We start from the raw sequence: 20,058 nt of genomic DNA on the forward strand, positions 1-20,058 counted from the left end.
CAGCTTTGTTTGAGTTTGTGTTTTGTTAAAAATGAGACAACTTTTTCTTCTTCTTCACATTCTCCCTGCGTTTGTGCCTCCCTCTTCCTAAAAGCAGCAACAGGGGGCAGGGTGCTGCGAGGCGGGGAGGGTAATTGTCTCAAGGTGTGGAGAGGGCTCAGCGGGGTGATACTGTGCAGCTCTGCTCCCTGCAGTGTGTCATTGTGCTGTGTGTGTGTGTGTGTGTGTGTGTGTGTGTGTGTGTGTGGCTCTAGGCTGTGAAAGACAGGTAAAAAGTCCATTCACTGAGACTAAGAAGAGGAGGGGAGAACTCAAGAGCAGAGACTTAAAGAGCCCAGCAGAAAGGAGCGCCCTGTGATCTTCCAAATAATCATGAAAACAAAAATCTAAAGCGATGGATTCAGGGAGAAATATAAACAAACAAACAAACAAAAACAAAGGAAAATAGAGAAGTGTAACACACGAGGGCAGTTTGAAACATATGAAGCCACAGGCAGGACAATTTCTGTGTGTGTGTGTGTGTGTGTGTGTGTGTGTGTGTGTGTGTGTGTGTGTGTGTGTGTGTGTGAAGGGGGGTGTTAGAGCCCCAGTGGGGGTTTCTTCCAGAGTTCATCCCTCTTGAACGAGGGAAGGAAAGGGAGGAGGAGAGGGAGGAGGGTGAGGCTGTCTCGTACACAAACTATCCAGACTCTGGGCCAGCGTGGTTCGCCTGCAGCAGAGTCGCCCTTCACTGTGACTGAAGTATCCAATAAGCTCCGGGAGGGAAGATAACTGAATCCATTTGAACCGAACTGAAAGAACTGAATTAGATATGTGCACATGCCAAAACCAAATGGAAAGAGTGAAAAAGAAGCTTCAAGGGACTCAAAAATAGAACTTTGGGGCTGGCTATTGAGAAAGAAAAAGAATGATGTGCAGACTGAAGCAGATCAGACTTCCAGCTTAAGATTCAACTCGAATAGGTCATAAATTTCATCCCAAACAGCAAAAAAGTCTAATAGGTTCAACAGGAGGCCACCTTGCTGCAGACCTTTATAGTTTGATTTTCTAACATGGTCTTAAGCGTATATCTTTGAAAAAAGTGCTTGTCTTGTGTTTCATCCATGTTCAGCACCATGTCTTTCTTTTTCAGTCTTTCACGGCTTTGCAAATTCCAAATAACCTCCAAGTTTCCTAGAAAGAACTCTGTGATTTGGTGCCGCTAACACGGGTAAATACAGACAGCAGTACGCTCACTATGAACTCATTCCAGCTAGGTTCCAGTGCACAGCAGGTCAGGCACACACACACACACACACACACACACACACACACACACACACACACACACACACACACACACACACTGAAATATGTCTGCTTAAGCATTCAACATACATAAAGCACAATTATGTGTCCAATAATAAATAAGATTCCAGATTAAAATATTAATAAAATAAATTTAAATAAAAAGGTAGAAAAAGAATAAAAACGAAACAAATGAAACATTATACACAAAAGAGTATGACAAATACTTCCTTGTGAAGAATGGCTCAGTTTCAAGTGAGATATGAATATACAAAACACTGTCTTTGTACTATTGCACAGTAGAAAATATGTAAGGCAGTAAAAGTGGAGCAGTGCGGAAAAAAAAAGGTCTGCGATGTTGTGATGTGGAACACAGTGCCACATTAAATGATGCCAGGATTAAACAGAATATTTATTTGGTTTAAAGTGGGTCGTTATTTTAAGGGGATTCTCCTGTAAATCAGCATCTTGTAAACTCAGCACAACTAAAATATAATCACTGACTCAGAGCTTGGCTTATTTTTTCCATGCAAGTAGCAATTATGTAATTAGCAAATTACATAGTTCTTCAAGAAATTATCAGGAAATAATGAACCCCTAAAATAGGGCATTATTGGCTCCTTTTTGTTTTATTTGATGTCTTTCTTTTTGCACTGACTTATCACTGTTTTCATTTATTTTTGCATACGCTTATGGGAATAATAATAACAATAATATAACACAATACTTCATTGAAAGGATTTTAATTTTTGGGAAATAGAAGGACGTGAGTGTGTGTGAGAGCAGGTGTGTTCCTGTGGCCACATCAGAGCTCAGACAGACACATAATCCTGATGCTGCTGCTGTACAGACACCACAGGAGAGCATCTGTTTACAGTGAAAGCTGGGAAAATTAGCTAATGGTACAGTCAATATAGTTCCTTTCTCTCCTGCTCTGAACAGACTGTGAGGTGGCTGAGAGGCAACGCTCCCTGCTGTGGTGAAACAAAAAAGGAATTAATGCTGAAAAGAAAGAAAGGAAGAAAACCGAAAAGAGTGGAGGGAGGAGGCAGGGGAGGCGAGGAGTGTTTGTTTTCATTTGCTGAATATGAAATATGAAGAGGCATGTTGGAAAACTTGAAGGAGAAAAGAGGGAGGGAGAGAAAGTTTGGTGCACGGCCAATCACAGAGCACGAACACACCCCCTCGGGCGCTGCGTCCCTCCCTCTTCTTCTTCCTCGACCCCACCTCCTTTTTCTGTGCTTGAGAGAGCATGCAGATAGTTGGCTGTGTTTGTGGTGGAGTGTGAGAGGCCCAGAGAGCCGGCGAGAGGGGAGCTGAGATCAGTTACAGCAGTCGAAGCGAAGCAGGCAGGCGAGCAAGTGATCTGGCAACAGAGAGGGGGAACCAAGGCTGGGTTGTAGAGCAGAAATAAGGGGAGAAAGAAGGGATTTTGTCCATCCAGAGAACTTAGTTTGGGAGAGACAGGACAGGCGGTCAGGGGGCAGCAAGAGGCAGACAGAAAGACAGGGAACACCTGGACCAAGCAGGGCATTGAGTTTCAGTCACAGGAAGCTTTTGTCTCAGTTTTTACAGACACTTTCTCTCAGCTTGGCTGCAGAACAAAAGCAGAAGGGCTGCAGTTGTGTTTGCTGTGATTTGAGAGGAGCATGTTTGACTGTATGGAGGCTCTGGGGCTGGCCCCGCGGCCCCTCTTTGATGTGTCCGGACAAGGCTCCTGCATGCTCGCCAAGGCAACCCCTTACTTCTCCGGCCTGGACCCCTTCGCCTGGGCCGGCACCAGCAGCATTCAGTGTGAGTACTCCATCCTGTCCATCAGACTGGAAAAGAGCAGCTGTGTGTGTGTGTGTGTGTGTGTGTGTGTGTGTGTGTGTGTGTGTGTGTGTGTGTGTGTGTGTGTGTGTGTGTGTGTGTGTGTGTGTGTGTGTGTGTGTTCTTATCAGAGTGCTGGTTTTGTTATCATAGAGCTCTCTCCACAGGAAGAGTCAGATTCCTTTCGATTCTATGTGCCCATTCTCACCCCACTTCTTGTTTGTTTATGTGCTTAGTGTGCTTTGTGAGGGTGAGTGAGTGAGCTGGGGAGCACATATTTATACATCATCATGTTTGTTTTCTTTATGAATGACTTCACATGATTGACAGCTCTTTTAAACAATTCGGGGACCTGACCCGGCGATGTGTCCAGAAAACAACAACCGCCGACGTCCAAACAGAAACAGCACTGACAGATTGAAGGCGAGCAGGCCTTGAAATCACACAGTGGTGATCTGGCCTGTGAACTCACACAGCAGAGCCACAGCTGGGTGAAAACAGATAAAGATAAATGAGGATATGAATGGGCCGAGAGCCGTTTCACCCTGTGAGCAATCTGTACACAGTCATGATTCATGCTGGTGCAACAGGAGGGAGATACTCAAATTAATTTTAGCAGAATTCTTCAGAGGAAAATGACAAGTGGCCATGATCACTGACTCAAGAGCACTCCCTGTTTCCGAGACATTCTTCTGACAGCTCCTCTAAAGACCTGAGTAGACGAGGCACAGATTACATCAGGTAGAGCGTTAGAAAAAACAGACCATCACACAGGAACAGTCACACGGACAAACACTGCGTGGAAAAATGAGGGAAATATGATCTATCTGGCATAATAATAAGCAGACCTTTTGTCATGGAGTCCACTTTCAGACTCCTTGATTACTCTTGGCTTTGTGGCTTGGAAAATCAAACATTGACTCTATCTATCTATAGAAGTGGACCTGCTGAAGTCTATTCATATGTGTCACCGAGCTGAGAGCTTTGTTTTTTTCAAAATGCTTCACCTCCACTGTGCTCCAGCGGGCTGGGATGTCCCCACTGAGCACCTTGAGTCTATTTATCTTCAGTCAGTATTTAGATACCCAGGCATCAAGCACTGTGGAGTCCTCAGTGCTCACTAATGATGATGGATGAGCAGTCAGGATGACAAACACCACAGCAGGGCCTGTTTCAACTCGCTAAGGAGCTCCGCCAGATGCCACCCTGAGAGACAAATGTCCACAAATGTTCTTTAATCAGCTTTTCTTTGTATAAAAATCAGCAGTTTAGTGTCTGTAGCTGTGAGGGCTGCAGGTCCAGGATCAGCCAAGAAAGCACATGTCTGCACATTATCTTCAGCTTGGAGTGAAGGGACTGAGAGGATGTTCACTGACTGACCCTCTGAAGCCGTTAGTGTCAAGGGACAGTAACAGGCCCTCATGACTTAATTTCTCTATCCAACACATACAGCCAGTATCTCTGAAGACTGAACTGGCGGACTGCAGATCCCTGAAACGATCTATTGATAACTCATTAGACAGACAAAGAAATGGCAGCTATCATTGAAGTCATTTTTCAGACTTACTCTGCTCTCTGGCTGCAGCTGCTCCATTGTGATGGTTTGCTGCTTTTCCCTGTTTCACATCATGGACAGCTCATCACTGAAATTGACCATTTTTTGGTTTTGGACAGTAAAGCAAGATGTTTCAAGATGTCGTCTTGTGCTCTGAAAAAACATTTGACAGACCAAATGATTAATAAATGAACCTGAAATAACTGGCAGTTTAAGTGCTAATGAAAACAACGGCTGCAGCCTGACGCGTAACTTTGACTGTGCTGTTCATTTTTATGTTCTGTCCACTCTGCTCTACAATTGCTGGTACTCTATTATCTTTAAAACAGTTTATTTTCAGTGGAGATTAAAAAGCTCTTCATTCCAAGATTTCACATTGTGAATAATATCAGTCAGACTCAGACAGTAGAAACAGGCAATACTGTGGTTAACCTCTTGAGTCTCATCCATTTACTGCTGTAGAATTCACCACCTTTCTTTAATTTCCCTGCTGACCCTTTGACATTGATAACTCTGCTTTCACTTGACTTTTTTCACTATTAAATAAAGTGGACAGTGAATGAACGTAAAGCCACGAACATCTGCAAAGACGATCACCAGCCGTCTCTGGAAAGTGACTGAAAGTTTGCCTTCAGTGAACATGAACTGTTGGACACCGCGGCTCTAAATTCCTCAGAGCATTTTGGTCTCCTTGTCTTCTTGACACAAGCTTTCTCTCCTGTGTGTGTGTGTGTGTGTGTGTGTGTGTGTGTGTGTGTGTGTGTGTGTGTGTGTGTGTGTGTGTGTGTGCGCGCGCGCACGTGTGTGTGCGTAAAGTGGGGGTCATCTTTTCCTGTGTTTTTTCTTTATGTGAGGCAGTTCAGCACCTCTCTGCCTTCCTTTGTTTCAACGTCAGGAGGCATTAAAGGGAGCGGGGACATGCCAAAGTCTGTCCACTCGCTCTGTCACTGCCTCCTGTGCGGGGGTGGGGGGGGTGTCTCCTCTGCGTGACATTTGTTTTTCTCCTCTTTTGAAGATTCCCCTCTCTAAACTTGATCTTCCCTTCCAGTAGTGTGCATCAGTGTGTGTGTGTGTGTGTGTGTGTGTGTGTGTGTGTGTGTGTGTGTGTGTGTGTGTGTGTGTTCTTGGCTCACTCATGGCTCATCTTACTTGCCTTGTGTTGAGTAACCAAGAACTTTTAATGATTCAATTACAATTACAAAGGGTCAATTAAGAGATTAGGTGGAGTGTAGGGGTATGAGGACTGAAAGAGGAGCGGAGGTTGAGATTTGGGATTAACCCCCCACCAACACCACCAACACCCCCGCCTCTTTGTATCTTGGTGTTTCAGGCCTGGAGGGGAAAAGCTCTCCTCTTCATTCAGTGATAATCTCCTTTTTCTCTGGCACCCTCTTCTCTTTAAATGGCTGCTTCAAAGCGAGTTGAACTCCTATCATCACATAGGAGAACAGCTACGTATTAGAGCTGTGATACAGTGGGGATGCTGTTACTGCCAGAAGCCAATAACAACAGAAGATATGTGCCTCAATTATGAGATAAAGGATTTCTAGGGAATGTCTGCATGCTGTATTTCTTGGACTAGAAGTGTTGCGTGTAATTATTTATTGTTTCTAATCATTTTGGCTGTACCTGCACCAGTTTTAACAACCTTTTTAATAAAATGAGGTAATCTGTGTCACTGGGTCATGAAACGCTGGCCTGCGCTCTCGACTCGTGACGCCTGTGGGCTGTCTTTCCTGAATGCCGTCGATCTCTCAAATCCGGTGGGGAAGAAATTTCACCATGAAGCCTAAACAAACTCTGTGAACCTGGAAATACAAGTTCAGCCAGTGTGTGACGGCGGAAGTTATGTGGCTGTTGTGAAATATCTTTACATGTACTACTTCCTTACTTAACAGTTAAATAATAGCCAAATTAGAGCAATTCTAAAAGCCATGATAAGAAATTCAAATTAGGATATATGTTATATATTATTATTAATTGAATCATTGTTGCTGTTGTTAATTTTGGACCAGTTAAATGTTTGAGATGCTCCTTTAGTTGATGCCAGCAGAACAACAATTTTTCACAGTTAACATTTGGAAAATTCTGAAAATTTTTATAGGGTTAGGGTTGATTTTACACAGACATTAACTCAACTGTGGTAAATTTATAAAAGAGAAAATAGTGCCGCTACATCAAAACTCTGATCATAAGCCTAAACAGGTTGTCTTACTTGAAATAACAAGATTAAATACAACCCTGATTCCAGAAAAGTAGAATTTAAAAAAAAAGAAAAATAGGCTTATTCTGAATTTGATGTCAGCAACACGTTTCAAACAGGTTGGAACAGGAGCCGCTGAAGACGGAGAAAGTTGTGGAATGCTCCAAAAACACACACGTCCAGTGTCCTCTTTCTTTCTGCCTTTTATGTGGCACCAGTGAGACGTTTCCAGCAGAAAGCCACACACCTCTCTCTCTCTCTGGTCACAAACAAGTTTACCAAACAGGCCATGTCATGTCAGATTAGTTGGTTACTGTGAATCATGCAAACACTGTAATCAAATTATTACTCTAATCTGGTTATTCAGAGTAATCAGGTTACAGTTTACCTTTGACTCTGAACACCTACAGGCTCATCTGTCGGGAACGCAGTCATGGTCAATACTGCAGGTGATGAATAGGAGACGAGTACATCAGACTGAGCCTATTCAACACAATGTTTAGGCATATTTTTGCAGTTACAGCACTCTTATAAAAGCTTCAGGAGCAAAGACAATCCTAGGCTGCTGATTGGCTCCTGAGTCAAACTGCTTGAAGACAACATCTTCTGTGACTTTGTGTTCCAGCTTGCGATTGTGGCGTCGCAGCTTCCAGCCATGTCTCCACCACATCCAATTAACTTTGGCTGAGCTTAGCCTGAATTAAAAAGACCATCTTATATGTCCACTAAACTGTTTGTCAGATATCCTCCAGTGTGCCAAATGCTAAAAAAAGCTTGTAAACTTAAAATGAAACAGGCATAAAAGCATAACTGGCTCATCGTGATTCAATAATGGAGCAGATTCAGCTTTTCGTCTCAGTGTCATGTTCGTACCTAAATGCTTTTAAAGCATGGCAGATCTTTCCACGTTGCCTGTTGGTTTACACTGAGCTCAGTGGCGGAAGCTGTGTGTGAAAAGCCATGTTGGCTTGCAGTGTTGCATTCATGGTGCCCAGTATGGAGGTGGGAGCTGACTCTGTGCTGTTATAAAAAAGAAAGGGTGTATTGTATGTATGATGATGAATGGGAGGGACAAACCCAGATTTAACAACCTGTCCCGTAAACACACCCCCCACCTCGCACCCTGTAGACAAAGCTGAACTCCATGACCATGAAGAAAAGACCCTGAAATATTACATCAATGTTGTTTTCCAGGTTTTGTCTTCAGTCGCACCTTGAACAGCACACTGTCAAGATCAAGTGAGTTTGAAATATGACTTCCTGAAGATTTATTTTACGCTCTTTTTGGCCCAGTTTCTGCAGTGCATCTGAAACTGCAGAACAAGCTTCACAACTGTGTGAGAGCTGGCAGGTTTGACGATACGTCCAGGATTTGTCTTTTTGTAAGTGTGTGAGTGGGAGTGTGTGTGCCATTGTGCACTGTTTGCTTGTGTGTTTGTTTGTTTGTGTGTGTGTGTGTGTGTGTGCACACATGTGTGTCTGCCTCCTTTTTAAGTGTTTGCTGCTGTTTTTATGGAGCCATCTCCTGGACAGTAGCCTGGCGTTCACAGCCTTTCCTTTACAAGGCGCTGCCAATGACAGGAAGGACTCCTCCTCCTGCCAGGGCAGGAAGGCAGGAGAGGACAGAGGGGGGAAGAGGGTTATTAGTGAGGGCTGAAGAGGGGGGAGGCCTGGGGAAGGGGGGAACGCTGGTATTGAACTTAGAACAGCTGATGAAAGGGATTGTCACTCAGATCTCCCCCATCTCCTCCCTGCTGTCGTGGTAATTACTGGCTCAGCATATTTTAAGTCCTGCCTCTCCCCCACCGTTTCTCTGCTCATGAATTACAACACAGGGCAGTCGTTTTAAGCTTGATGCATGTGTTTTATACTAAAAAAAATCATCTTAACTAAGTCATTTAATGTGCGTTTTACTGACGAATGACATTTGTTCCACTGGTTTCCTCCCCCTCTGTCCTCACATTGTTTCTGCGCATGTTGTCGCACTCAAAGTGGCACTGAAAACCCTCACACACGGTCCATCTGACCTGTGGCCCCATGCAGCGGCCCACACACACATATTCACATGTGCACGCACATTCCTCAGCATGCTGCTGAGCAATTTGTGAGGCGAGAAGTTGTGTAAAAATTGAATTTGTCATCCAAATTAGTCTTCTGGGGACTCGGGGTGAAAGAAATATGAGTCATAGTTGCACATTTACTGTCTTCTGAATTTTATTGTGTTTTTATATTTATATGTGTTGGGCTTTGTCTCAACTTTGTGGTCTGGCTCAAAAACAAGACAAATGGAAAAATACTGTAGGCGCAGTTTAGTCATTATTAAACTCTCTGCAATGACACCGCAGTCCTTAGCATCCACTCGTCTCCAGCGTGAGGCTCTGTGGAGCCCCCGAGCCAAAGTCTAGTTCAATGAGATGTGCGATGTTGGCAGGTTGAGCCAGGCCCGCGGACCCTACAGGCCATATGTCACAATGTGTCGACCACACAGCCACTCCAAAAGTAATGAAAAAACACCTTCCCTATCAGTGGAAAGCAGCCTACATGCTCACTCCGCTTGTGTGCTTGTGTTCACTATTATGCCTGTCGAAGGTAGACAACTGTAGCTCAGCGACACATGGTGTCAATCACTGCTTTCATTCTCATGCATGTGTTAATACAGACTGACAGATCAGCTCTGTGCTGCTGAAACATCAGCATCCTCAGCCCGAACAGATGCCAGACAGACAGACATACACACAGAAGAAAACAAACAAATAATAAGTTTAGAGAAGATGCAACAAAGTAAACTACAGTCAAAATTGTCAGCATGCGGATGAAAAAACACAGATTTCTGAGTGTGCTGTTGATGGACACTCTTCTCCTGCAATGCACAGAGGAAATGTAAATATTAATTGGCCAACAGTATACTATAAGAAATAGTATAGTACATATGTTAACAGTGGGTTTGGGACAGAGTGTGCGTTATGAGCTGCTGCTGTTCTCGACGCCATGTTGCTAAATTTTATATTAATTCTCATCAGATATTGTTTTAACAATGAAGGTTTAGTCAAACACTCCGTGTCACTGCCGTGCTTCAAGACTCTCAGGCATCAGAGCCGAGCTGATAAGGACGGTCTCTGCTTTCAGAGGAGCTTCTGTTGTCTAAACAGGGATGTGTTGATCTGACAACAAACTCTGAGTGAATGGGAGAGGGGGAGGATGGGAAAGGCCGACACATGAGGAGATGAAGGGAAGTAATATGAAGGAATTCAATTGTGATGGAACAGAAGGGACTTTTTGGATATGTGATGGAATATAATGATGAAGACAACGAGAAACGCTCCAGTTTTTCTTTGTCCAGTGGCGGCTTACATTTATGTTATAGTTAAAGTGTGAGCTGCGTGTGAGATGAGGCTGATTCACACGAGTCATCTGGTCTGTTCTGCGTCTGGCAGAGGTGTGCCAATTGATGTTGTGACACGCTAAAAGGTGAGCTGTAGGTGAAGACGAGAGAGGTATTTTTTTCAAGCCCGGGCTCTGAGGCTGAGCTCAGTTCAGGGTGATGACAGCTCCTGACAGTTTTTGGCTCCTCTCCTTCTCCCTCCACTCCAGGTAAATCCCCCCCCCATCCCTCCTCGCCCGCTCTCACCACCCTCAGACAGTGTCAGTCACTGCATCTCTCCTGGCGCCACATGCAGCTTCTCTGTTTCAATGGGAGCTATTTTTCCACTTGTTCTGTCTGGGCCACTTCTACATTGTCAGTGTTACTATATAAACAGAAAACAGTGATCAGGTTACAGTGCCATTCATTCAGCTCCACCCCTCTCACCTCCACCTCCTACACCTGGGCTCTACATAATAGTATTTACCCCCTGCTTAACAGGCAGCTCTTTGTTTACTCATAAATGTACGTGAAACATGATTCTTTTTCCTGCACACGTCTGCATACCTTTCTGCAAGAAGTACATGAAATTGGCAGAACTGATAATCTCATAATCTCTCTGACGAAATAAATCATCAGTTCCAGGCCTTCAGCGAACAGTTATTTTACATATCAATTACTCTGTCAGTTGCTTTCTCAATTCATCATTTTGTTTATGAAACTTACGAAAAATGCCAGTCATACTTTCCCAAAGCCCAATGTGCTCTCTTAGATTATTTGTTGTTTAGTACGACAAGCAGTCCAAAGCTCAAATATATTCCATTGACTGTCAAAGTAGACAAAGAAAAGCAGCAAATCCTGATTAGTGAGAAACTGGAAGCTGGAGTGGCTCAGTGCATTCTTGAAGACTTGGGTCACATAGCGCATAAAACAAATGCTGGAATGGTCTTTTTTTTCCGTTCCTAATGCATCAGCATTGATTGTATGTGCTCTTTGGCCTGTCGCTGCTTATTTTTTCTTTCTTCCAGTTGAAAAATAATTGTGTCTGTGAACAATTAATCAGCATAGTGCTAAAATTACAGAAGTGCAGCACCCTTTGTGATGAAGTGTCACAGCATTAGAAATGAATGCTACTGAGATGCCTACAAGTCATTCTCCAGATGTGTTTTCATGCAGATATTGATGACACACGTGCTGTTTCTTCTGTCTTTTTGTCATGCCGTGCACATCACTGTCAAACATCAATATTGTGAAATGCACAAACAGGGAAAAAAATACATGTATTAGAAAGTGAAAGTGAAAAGCACCAAGTGACCCAGTTTTTTACAACAGCGGCCATTTGTTTGCTATAAATTGAACGTGGGAAATAGAAGAACTATTTATTGTCATGTAGCTGCTACAGACTGATGTTTTGAATTGCAGTGTGTTGAGAATATTTTCTATATGCAAGTTAAAAATGAAATGAGTGTCATTTGAGCTCACGCTGGGACTTTGAAGGAACAGATATGTTCAGATTTATATACACACGACATCAACAAAAGAATGGCCAGTTGTGTGTAGAGATCCCAGTTTGTGTGTTTTGTAGTCCCATTTCAGATTGTTCCCACAAGAGAAATGGTTTCCCCTTATATGTCACTGTGTATAAAGCCAGTTAGACCAGTTAAGATCAATACAAAATATACTATTGTCCAGTTAAAACCAAAGTTTTATGTCTCTTAAATCCTCTTTTTATCAAATAACAGTGATTTATTGTTTGATGAACAGCTGTGCAGAAACACGTTTTGTCCAACGCTGTGTCATATTTAAGCGCAGTGTTGAACTTTAAAGCGAGCTGCTGGTCATGTAGTTAGTAATGGCCTTCCTTAGTCAAGGTCAAAGTTAAATGGTCAGGATTTTATTTAACCTCTCGGCCACTGGGAAGTTTCTGTCCTCGGACTCACCTCTTTCTTCCTTTTCTTTCTCTTTTCATTTTTCCCTCTGTGTTTTTATTAGATTATTCCTTTGTGCCTTGGCCTCTCTGTTTTTGAAACCTTACCACTCTTGTTAATGACAAGCTGTGGGTTCAGGTTGGGGTTGCTGCGGTGGGGTGGGGGCCACATTTGGTTCAGTCCTGTGTTATCCATTGAAGGTGGCAGGAGGGGCTGTGACTTTGGGTTTTTGACCCCAGACTCTTTATTTTTACTAGGAAGGGATCCAAGGATGGAGCAGTTGATGTGAATAGCTGGCCAAGGTGACTGGATCCCAATAAAGAGGCCGTCAGCCTGGCCGGGGGCCTCCTTCCCATCCCAGACACAACCTTTATAGGGCCGCTTATGAGCCTGGGCAACTATTAAACCCTGTCCAGCCTGCACTGAGGAATTTAGGGCCAGGAAACAAGGGAGTGGGGGTGGGAATGGGCAGAGGGAGGTGAAGTTGGGGTGACTGAAGGTGAAAGTTGAAAGGCATGTCCGAAGGAATCTGGTTGTTCTGTAGTCATCACCTTCAAATGTGTGCCAGGCGTGTTGCTGTTTCACTCTTTCTCTGCTCTAATCTGAGTGTTTTCATCCACTGATGCGCTCGCCCCTGTGCCTGCTTCACGTTGTTTGTTCTGAGCGTTTTCATTAGCAGCAGTTGAATGCCTTTGCCTGTGGCCAGCAAATGGTGTTATACAGTGTGTCATTTTCTTTAGCGAGACAGTGGGAAGGAGCAGAGGGAGACAGCCGTGTCTCATAAACATCCCGCCTCTGTTTGTTCACATGGGGCTGGAGGTATATAGGCAGGTCTGGTTGGACAGCCTTTCAAATAAAACTGTGAGCGTGCACACACACACACACACACACACACACACACACACACACACACACACACACACACACACACACACACACACACACGCACACAGAGCAGATGCAAAAATTCAGATGTCAGTCAAAAAGTCAACAGAGGTATGCTGCTCCCCCCACTCACCAGTAAATGGAGAAGCCAATCAAATCTCAGCTGCCAATCAGCATTTTATCAGCAGGGCCATCTGGCCATCAGCTAATTGTGTCTCTTTTAAGTCCCTGTCAATCAGCAGTGTCCCCCCTCCCTTTTCTCTTAAAAATGTCTGCCTTTGAGCTTGCCTTCTGGCTCCAAGGGGTGGCCTGCATGGGGCTGGGGGTTATTTGTCCACCGCTCTCTCTCAATCATTTGTTGTATTTGCTTTCATTACAGTTTCAAAGACTTTAAAAACTTAGGTAAACAAGATGTTGTGATATAATAAGAGACCTTAAATGTTTCTCTTCTCTCTCTCTTTCTACAGCGGTGGAGACCCAGAGCACCAGCTCAGAGGAGATGGTGCCCAGCTCTCCTTCCCCTCCTCCTCCTCCTCGTGTCTACAAGCCGTGCTTTGTGTGCCAGGACAAGTCATCTGGTTATCACTATGGCGTGAGCTCCTGTGAGGGCTGCAAGGTAAGCGAAGCCAGAGACACATGAAGAGTTTACAGCACACGTATGAAGTGAACAGCTGACGTCCAGTGAACGGAGGGAAAGAGTGAGAACCTGATGTTCAGCTGGAGCCTCACAGAAAGCTGTTTGCTTTTGTTAAGCTGCCCTCTAGTGTAGCTTTACTAATTCTGCACATTATTGATGTAACAGAGCTAAACAATGTGTTGTACTGTATGTGACCAGCAAATGGTTACAGCATCTAAACTGAATAAAACTGTTGTTGAAGTGGAGATTTAGAGCTTAAATGAAGTGGAAAAAATGAACACGTGGAACATTTGGAGAACATTCAATAGAGGTTTTGTGTGCATGCAGTTTGCGTACAGAGACCAATAAATGGATGTTCACAGCTAAGAGGGAAGCAGTGAAAGAAGACTTCTCAGTTCGATGTGAGACAACAGCCTGTACTATTCCTGTGTTAGTAGGCTACTTTTTTCTGCAATGCACCCCAAGTGTATTGCACTTTATTTCATGAGCATTTCTGAAATTGAAAAATAAGCAAGACTACAAATCCACAGCCATGCAATGAATCAGTGAGCTAACAGACAATGCTAACACGCTGAGATAATGCTGGCCATGTTCACAATCTTAGTTTGGGCACGTTAGCATCAGAATGACACGAATGTTATTAACTACGCAGGTACTCTAAACCAGTGGTTTTCAAAGTGGGGGCCGCCAGGGGGCACTAGGGGGGCCTCAGAAATTGGAGGGAAGTTAAGAAAAAAAGCAAAAAAGCAAAACATGTTAGTTAATAATATTCTTATGCTAAATAAATGTAATAATTATTGAATAGTGAACACACACAATTGAGAGAGGTTTGATTTCTTTTGTTCTGTTCTTGTCTGTCAACAGTTTGTTGAAAAGTTCATTATTCGGTGGGAATATAATACAGTGTTGAAAACATGTTCGTTAATATTCTTAATATGCTAAATAAATGTAATAATTATTGAATAGTGAATAAAATTAAGAAAATCATTCTAAAAGTTGATGTTTCTTTACATATTTTGTAGCATTGTCGGTGGGTTTGCTAATGGGGTCCCCGGGCAGAAGCTAATGCTGTTTGGGGGGAAAACTGGAAAAGTTTGGGAACCCCTGCTCTAAACCACATTTTGACCAAAGTCAAAGTCAAAGAATCACCAGAGTGATTACAGTTCAGCCTGAGGTGGACATGAATGTCTGTGGCAATCCATCCAATAGCTGTTGGGACATTCCCCTAAAAACCACAAATGTGAGCCTCAAGGAGGCAATCATCAAATTAATTTGGATGCATTTTCTAATATTTGTTGAGATATTTCAGTCTGCACCAAAGGAGTGGACTCACTGACAGACCAACACTGCCATCTCTGCTAGCAGCGAAAAACTTTTCTGAGATCTGACTGAGAGCATTTTTTCCTGTCATGAAACAGTGCATGACACCTTTTCCTTTATCCGTTTCAGGGCTTCTTTCGGCGCAGTATCCAAAAGAACATGGTGTATACCTGCCACCGAGACAAGAACTGCCAGATCAACAAAGTGACCCGCAACCGCTGCCAGTACTGTCGGCTGCAGAAGTGCTTTGAGGTTGGCATGTCCAAAGAAGGTGAGGAGAAAATATGGGCCTCAGTCATTTCTTTATAAAGAATTTCTTTATATGAAGTATGAAGAAAAATCTAACGTGGGGTGTGTATCTTGTGCCTGTGTCTCCCTGCAGCGGTGCGAAATGACAGGAACAAAAAGAAGAAGGATGTGAAGGAGGAGGTGGTGCTGCCGGAGAACTATGAGCTGAGTGGAGAGCTGGAGGAGCTGGTGAACAAAGTCAGCAAAGCTCACCAGGAGACCTTTCCATCTCTGTGCCAACTAGGAAAATACACCACAGTGAGTTTTAACAGATAATCACATCCACCCCTGAACACTCACACTCCACAGTAGCATCAGCTCACCGCTTTGCTAGAAGGACAAACACAGACCGGACTCTGCACAGCCACACAGACCCACAGAAGTGTCCCTCTCTCTCTCTCCCAGAATTCAAGTGCTGACCACAGAGTGCAGCTGGACTTGGGCCTGTGGGATAAGTTCAGTGAGCTGTCCACTAAGTGCATTATAAAGATTGTGGAGTTTGCCAAGCGGCTACCAGGCTTCACTACACTCACCATCGCTGACCAGATCACCCTCCTCAAATCTGCATGTCTGGACATCCTGGTACCAACCTCATGCTCCTAGTACTCTTAACTGTCTCCCCTTCCACCTCCCTAATGCTTCCTCATTTGTCACGCTGCTTAATTTGTTGATTTGTTGTTGTTGCTCCTAAAAAAATCAGCTGTGATTCTGAACAACTGCCATCTTCATTTTACTAATCGCCCACTTTTTCTTTTACATCCCTGCTTAGATGCTGAGGATATGCACTCGCTACACCCCAGAACAGGACACGATGACCTTCTCAGATGGCCTGACTCTCAACAGGACCCAGATGCATAACGCTGGCTTCGGTCCTCTCACAGACCTGGTGTTCGCCTTCGCAGGACAGCTGCTGCCTTTGGAGATGGATGACACAGAGACAGGCCTACTCAGTGCAATCTGCCTCATCTGCGGAGGTGAGGCAATGCCTGCTAGCATGCTGCCGTTAGCTTACGAACTGCTCACATTTCCTTACCTCTTCAAATTTGTGCCTTTGCTTCAGACCGTATGGACCTGGAGGAGCCGCAGAAGGTGGACAAGCTGCAGGAGCCACTGCTAGAGGCTCTGAAGATCTACACCCGCCGCAGACGTCCGAACAAGCCTCACATGTTTCCCCGTATGCTGATGAAAGTCACAGACCTCCGAGGAATCAGCACCAAAGGTCAGCTGAGGATTTGCATGTAGATCGTTTGCAGTCAGATTTATAGTTTTGTGGATGTTTTCCTCAAATTCAAATGAAAAACTGATTAGGTGTGTGTGCGTGTGTGTGTATGCCTGCAGGTGCAGAGAGAGCCATCACACTGAAGACGGAGATCCCAGGCCCCATGCCTCCACTGATCAGGGAGATGCTGGAGAACCCAGAGGCCTTCGAGGACAGCAGCGACTCAGGGGACAGCGCCGCAGCCGCCCCCCCTGCCATCCAAGCCATCAAGCAAGAGGAGAAGGCCACATATGAGTCGACCGTTGAGGAGGAAGAGGAGGAGGAAGAGGACGACTACTGGGACGAAGAAAGAGAGCGAGGGGCGGACAGTGACGGGGAGCCGAGCGGGGAAGCGGCAGTGGGCGTGCAAAAGAAAGGCGTGACCGGGAAGACGCAGTGAGAGAGACACAACGATGCTGCTTCCTCCCTCAGATGGCTGAGCCCTCGGCCAGCAACATCTCCTCCCACACACCTCGCAGAATTGGGCTCTTATATGACAACGGTGTTGCATACAGCACATATTTACATATACTGTACATGTTGACTGAAAGGAAAACGCGTTAAATTCAGCATAGGAAGCAGTGAGTGGGAGAAGCAAAAGCACTAAATGTCAGCGGGTTGACGGGAGCGCCGTGAAAAATCACTGTGCCAAAACAAGACTGTCTGAAAGATATTTCAAAAGTGTTTCGTCCAACCCAGAGAGGGACGAGAGGTGGTGGACAGAAGAAGATGCACTCCTCCGCTATCTATAAGGGCTATGCTTTGTATAAAATTGATGGTAAAAATACATTGCATCAATATGTGGTGTCCGCAAAACGTCTTCTCAGAATTCCTTTTATTACTATTCAGAGATATTCTACTTATTTTTTTATTGCATTTTTTTCAAAGCATGTACACATTTCTGTTCTTTCTTCATGCCTGTTTGTTTGTGGAACTCTTTTTCTTGTATATTTTTCACTCATATGTGTTTTGTTTTTTTAAGCTTGTCTTTAATTTTATGCATTTCAGCTTTATTGGACACAGCGAGAAGCAATAGCAAAGAGAGTAAAGAGAGCAATAGCAAAGACAGAGCAGGACTCAAAACTCACAAGATGACAAGCACATGGAGTGAAACCATCTGAAAGAGAGGAAGAGGAGAAGAGCTCCCACTGTGATTTCAGCTCTGGTGCTCGTGATCCAAACAAGTCCCTTAACGAAGAATGCAAAACGAATGCTGTGATGTATCTCCACCTCTACACACAATCATTTAACAAAAGATACTTTGACTAAAGAATCTGCAGGGTAGATTTAATGTCATCACACGATCTCAGGTTGATTCAATCAGGGCCACGTCTCACCTGTCAATTCAGTATTTTAAGAAAATTGTTGGTGTGAATGCTCCGACATGTCGTCCCCTTCTTCACCAAACAGTCTTCTTACACAGAGGAGGGGGGGATTATTCAAGCTGATGAGCATGCTGCACGTGCAGGTACAGGTAAGCCATAATATGTTCATTTTGTTAGCGTGAGCAAAGCATCATCAAAACAGACAAAACCCTTCAAAGCAGTTTACTTCACAGAAAACCTCAGGTGTGTATGTGTGTGTGCATGAGTGTGTCATTACTGCCATAATCCACAGTAAAGCATTTATGCAGAAGTCCCAATTATTAGTCCTCCTAAAAATACACATAAGAGAGGTTTTGTAGCAAAAAACGAAATGTTTTCACTCATCCAAAGACTTCTGGTGGACAGTAGGACACTGATGCCAATGCAAGCTGATCAAGAATCACTTGATCAGTTGTCACTAAGGTTGCAACCGTCCAACGTGATTGACCCCAAGACAAAAGCTTTACTTTGGGTGAGCTGTCTGCTGAAGCACAGGGCAGTACTTTCACATACCGTGTGTTCATGTGTGCTGTATCTAATGAGTGACGCAAAACACGGATTTTGTAAAATAAATACTTAATATTAATTTGTTTTTCATTGAGATTTTACAGCTTTTTTATGTATTTTAAAATTGTCACTATTTGTGTAATGAAAGACAATGTGAGTCTGACTAAACTCCTTAATAGTTGTAAGGGAAAAGATTCTCCATCAGCATGTGGTCCTTCATGACACATATTGTTGATGTAGTTTGTTGACATGAGGGACACAATGAGCTTCAACGATGGTGCTAGTGTCTGAAAAGAGGAATGTGTGTTTCTGGTTATGATATGTGGAGACATTCACTCCGTGAATGAAGCAGAGAAAGAGAAGAAACAGATCCTGTGACCACTGTGGGGACTCACCAGCATATGTAAAAGTGAAACTGGTCTTTAGCACCACATGTCCACAAGGACACGGACGTTGATTCAACACACTGACACTATGAAGATGTTTTTTTATTTGTGATATTATAGGATGGCAACATCATAACCATATGACTGAGGTAAAAGACAAAATATATCACCTGTGACTTTCCTCACTCTGTCACACACACCCACACACACACACACACACACACACACACACACACACGATCAATATTTTATACATCATCAGCCAATTCATACTATGTTGTTTATTATTTAAGGGTGTTTCTTCATCACATAACTTCATGATAAAAATTTTTTCCTATTTTGTTTTTATCTATTCTTGAACCTGTTTTTCGTTTCTTGAGTTTGAGCTGGTGCAATAGATTCGCCATGGAAGAGGTCACCGCGGCCTCAGCTCTCTATGTAAGCTTGTGAGTAAATAAAAAGAATACCAAAGACAGATATTACATCACATCTGGACAGAAGCAAAAGTCATAAAAGATTCTATTGAAATATATTCACTCTGTATCGTGTGATGGAGGAGATTTCATGATCTCAAGTGACTTGTGAAGCTGGAACCATCTCGTCTCTGTTACGTTTTGTTGTTGTTTTTTGAAATTAATGTCTTACTTTTTATAAACAATCTTTGTAGGTGCAAATATCTTCATGTCTTCATGTTCAGGGATTCAGACACCTCATGAGTTTTATTTCAATTGGACTTTTACCAAAATGGCTCTGATACACACACACACACACACACACACACACACACACACACACACACACACACACACACACACACACACACACACACACGGAAAAACAAAGACTGGGATGATCTGTCCTTGTTTTTACATTTTTGCTTGTTTGCTGCTTATTGTTTGCTTATTTGTTATTCCTTGTTGTCTTTCTTGTATTTTGATAAAGGCGCTTTTTTTGTTCTCAGACCTCTCAGTGTCCAGTTGTCGTCTTCTTCATGCAGGTTTTCGTGGAAAGTCTTAGGATGGAAACACAGCTACTGCTCCCTAAGACTACGTCCAACAACATATATTTATCATATTTAATGTAAGAGGCGCAGTCAACAAAAGATTCATACTTTAAAGTTCATGCTCTTCCAACCTGACGCTGTGCTCAACAAGCTGCAACAGAACACTTCACACTTGTCTGTAATATACACCCACACTTTGGACACGGCTTCAGAATTCACACTCACATGCAGAGGTTACACACTGATACCCTGCAAAGCAAGACG

The 20,058-nt window shown here is 43.6% G+C and overlaps 2 protein-coding genes across 4 annotated transcripts in view; both read left to right on the forward strand.

Annotated features, from left to right (window-relative positions):
* The window catches only part of rargb (retinoic acid receptor, gamma b), a 36,015-nt gene extending 16,285 nt beyond the window's left edge, over positions 1-19,730 (forward strand). For 2 of the 3 annotated variants that reach the window (XM_070958952.1, XM_070958953.1), the window contains exons 3-9: positions 13,499-13,647; positions 15,118-15,259; positions 15,371-15,534; positions 15,682-15,858; positions 16,046-16,250; positions 16,337-16,495; positions 16,615-19,730. In XM_070958952.1, coding sequence (XP_070815053.1) covers positions 13,499-13,647; positions 15,118-15,259; positions 15,371-15,534; positions 15,682-15,858; positions 16,046-16,250; positions 16,337-16,495; positions 16,615-16,934 — 1,316 coding nt within the window. In that variant the 3' untranslated portion in view covers positions 16,935-19,730. Of the gene's footprint in view, positions 1-2,549; positions 3,082-13,498; positions 13,648-15,117; positions 15,260-15,370; positions 15,535-15,681; positions 15,859-16,045; positions 16,251-16,336; positions 16,496-16,614 lie in introns of those variants that run through there. The other variant, XM_070958954.1, reaches the window with a different exon arrangement.
* Positions 1-20,058, forward strand: part of LOC139328890 (RNA-binding motif, single-stranded-interacting protein 2-like) — a 152,480-nt gene that overhangs the window by 78,128 nt on the left and 54,294 nt on the right. The window lies entirely within an intron of this gene.

This window comes from Chaetodon trifascialis, chromosome 3 (assembly GCF_039877785.1).
Source record: "Chaetodon trifascialis isolate fChaTrf1 chromosome 3, fChaTrf1.hap1, whole genome shotgun sequence".
NCBI classification, from domain to species: Eukaryota; Metazoa; Chordata; class Actinopteri; order Chaetodontiformes; family Chaetodontidae; genus Chaetodon; species Chaetodon trifascialis.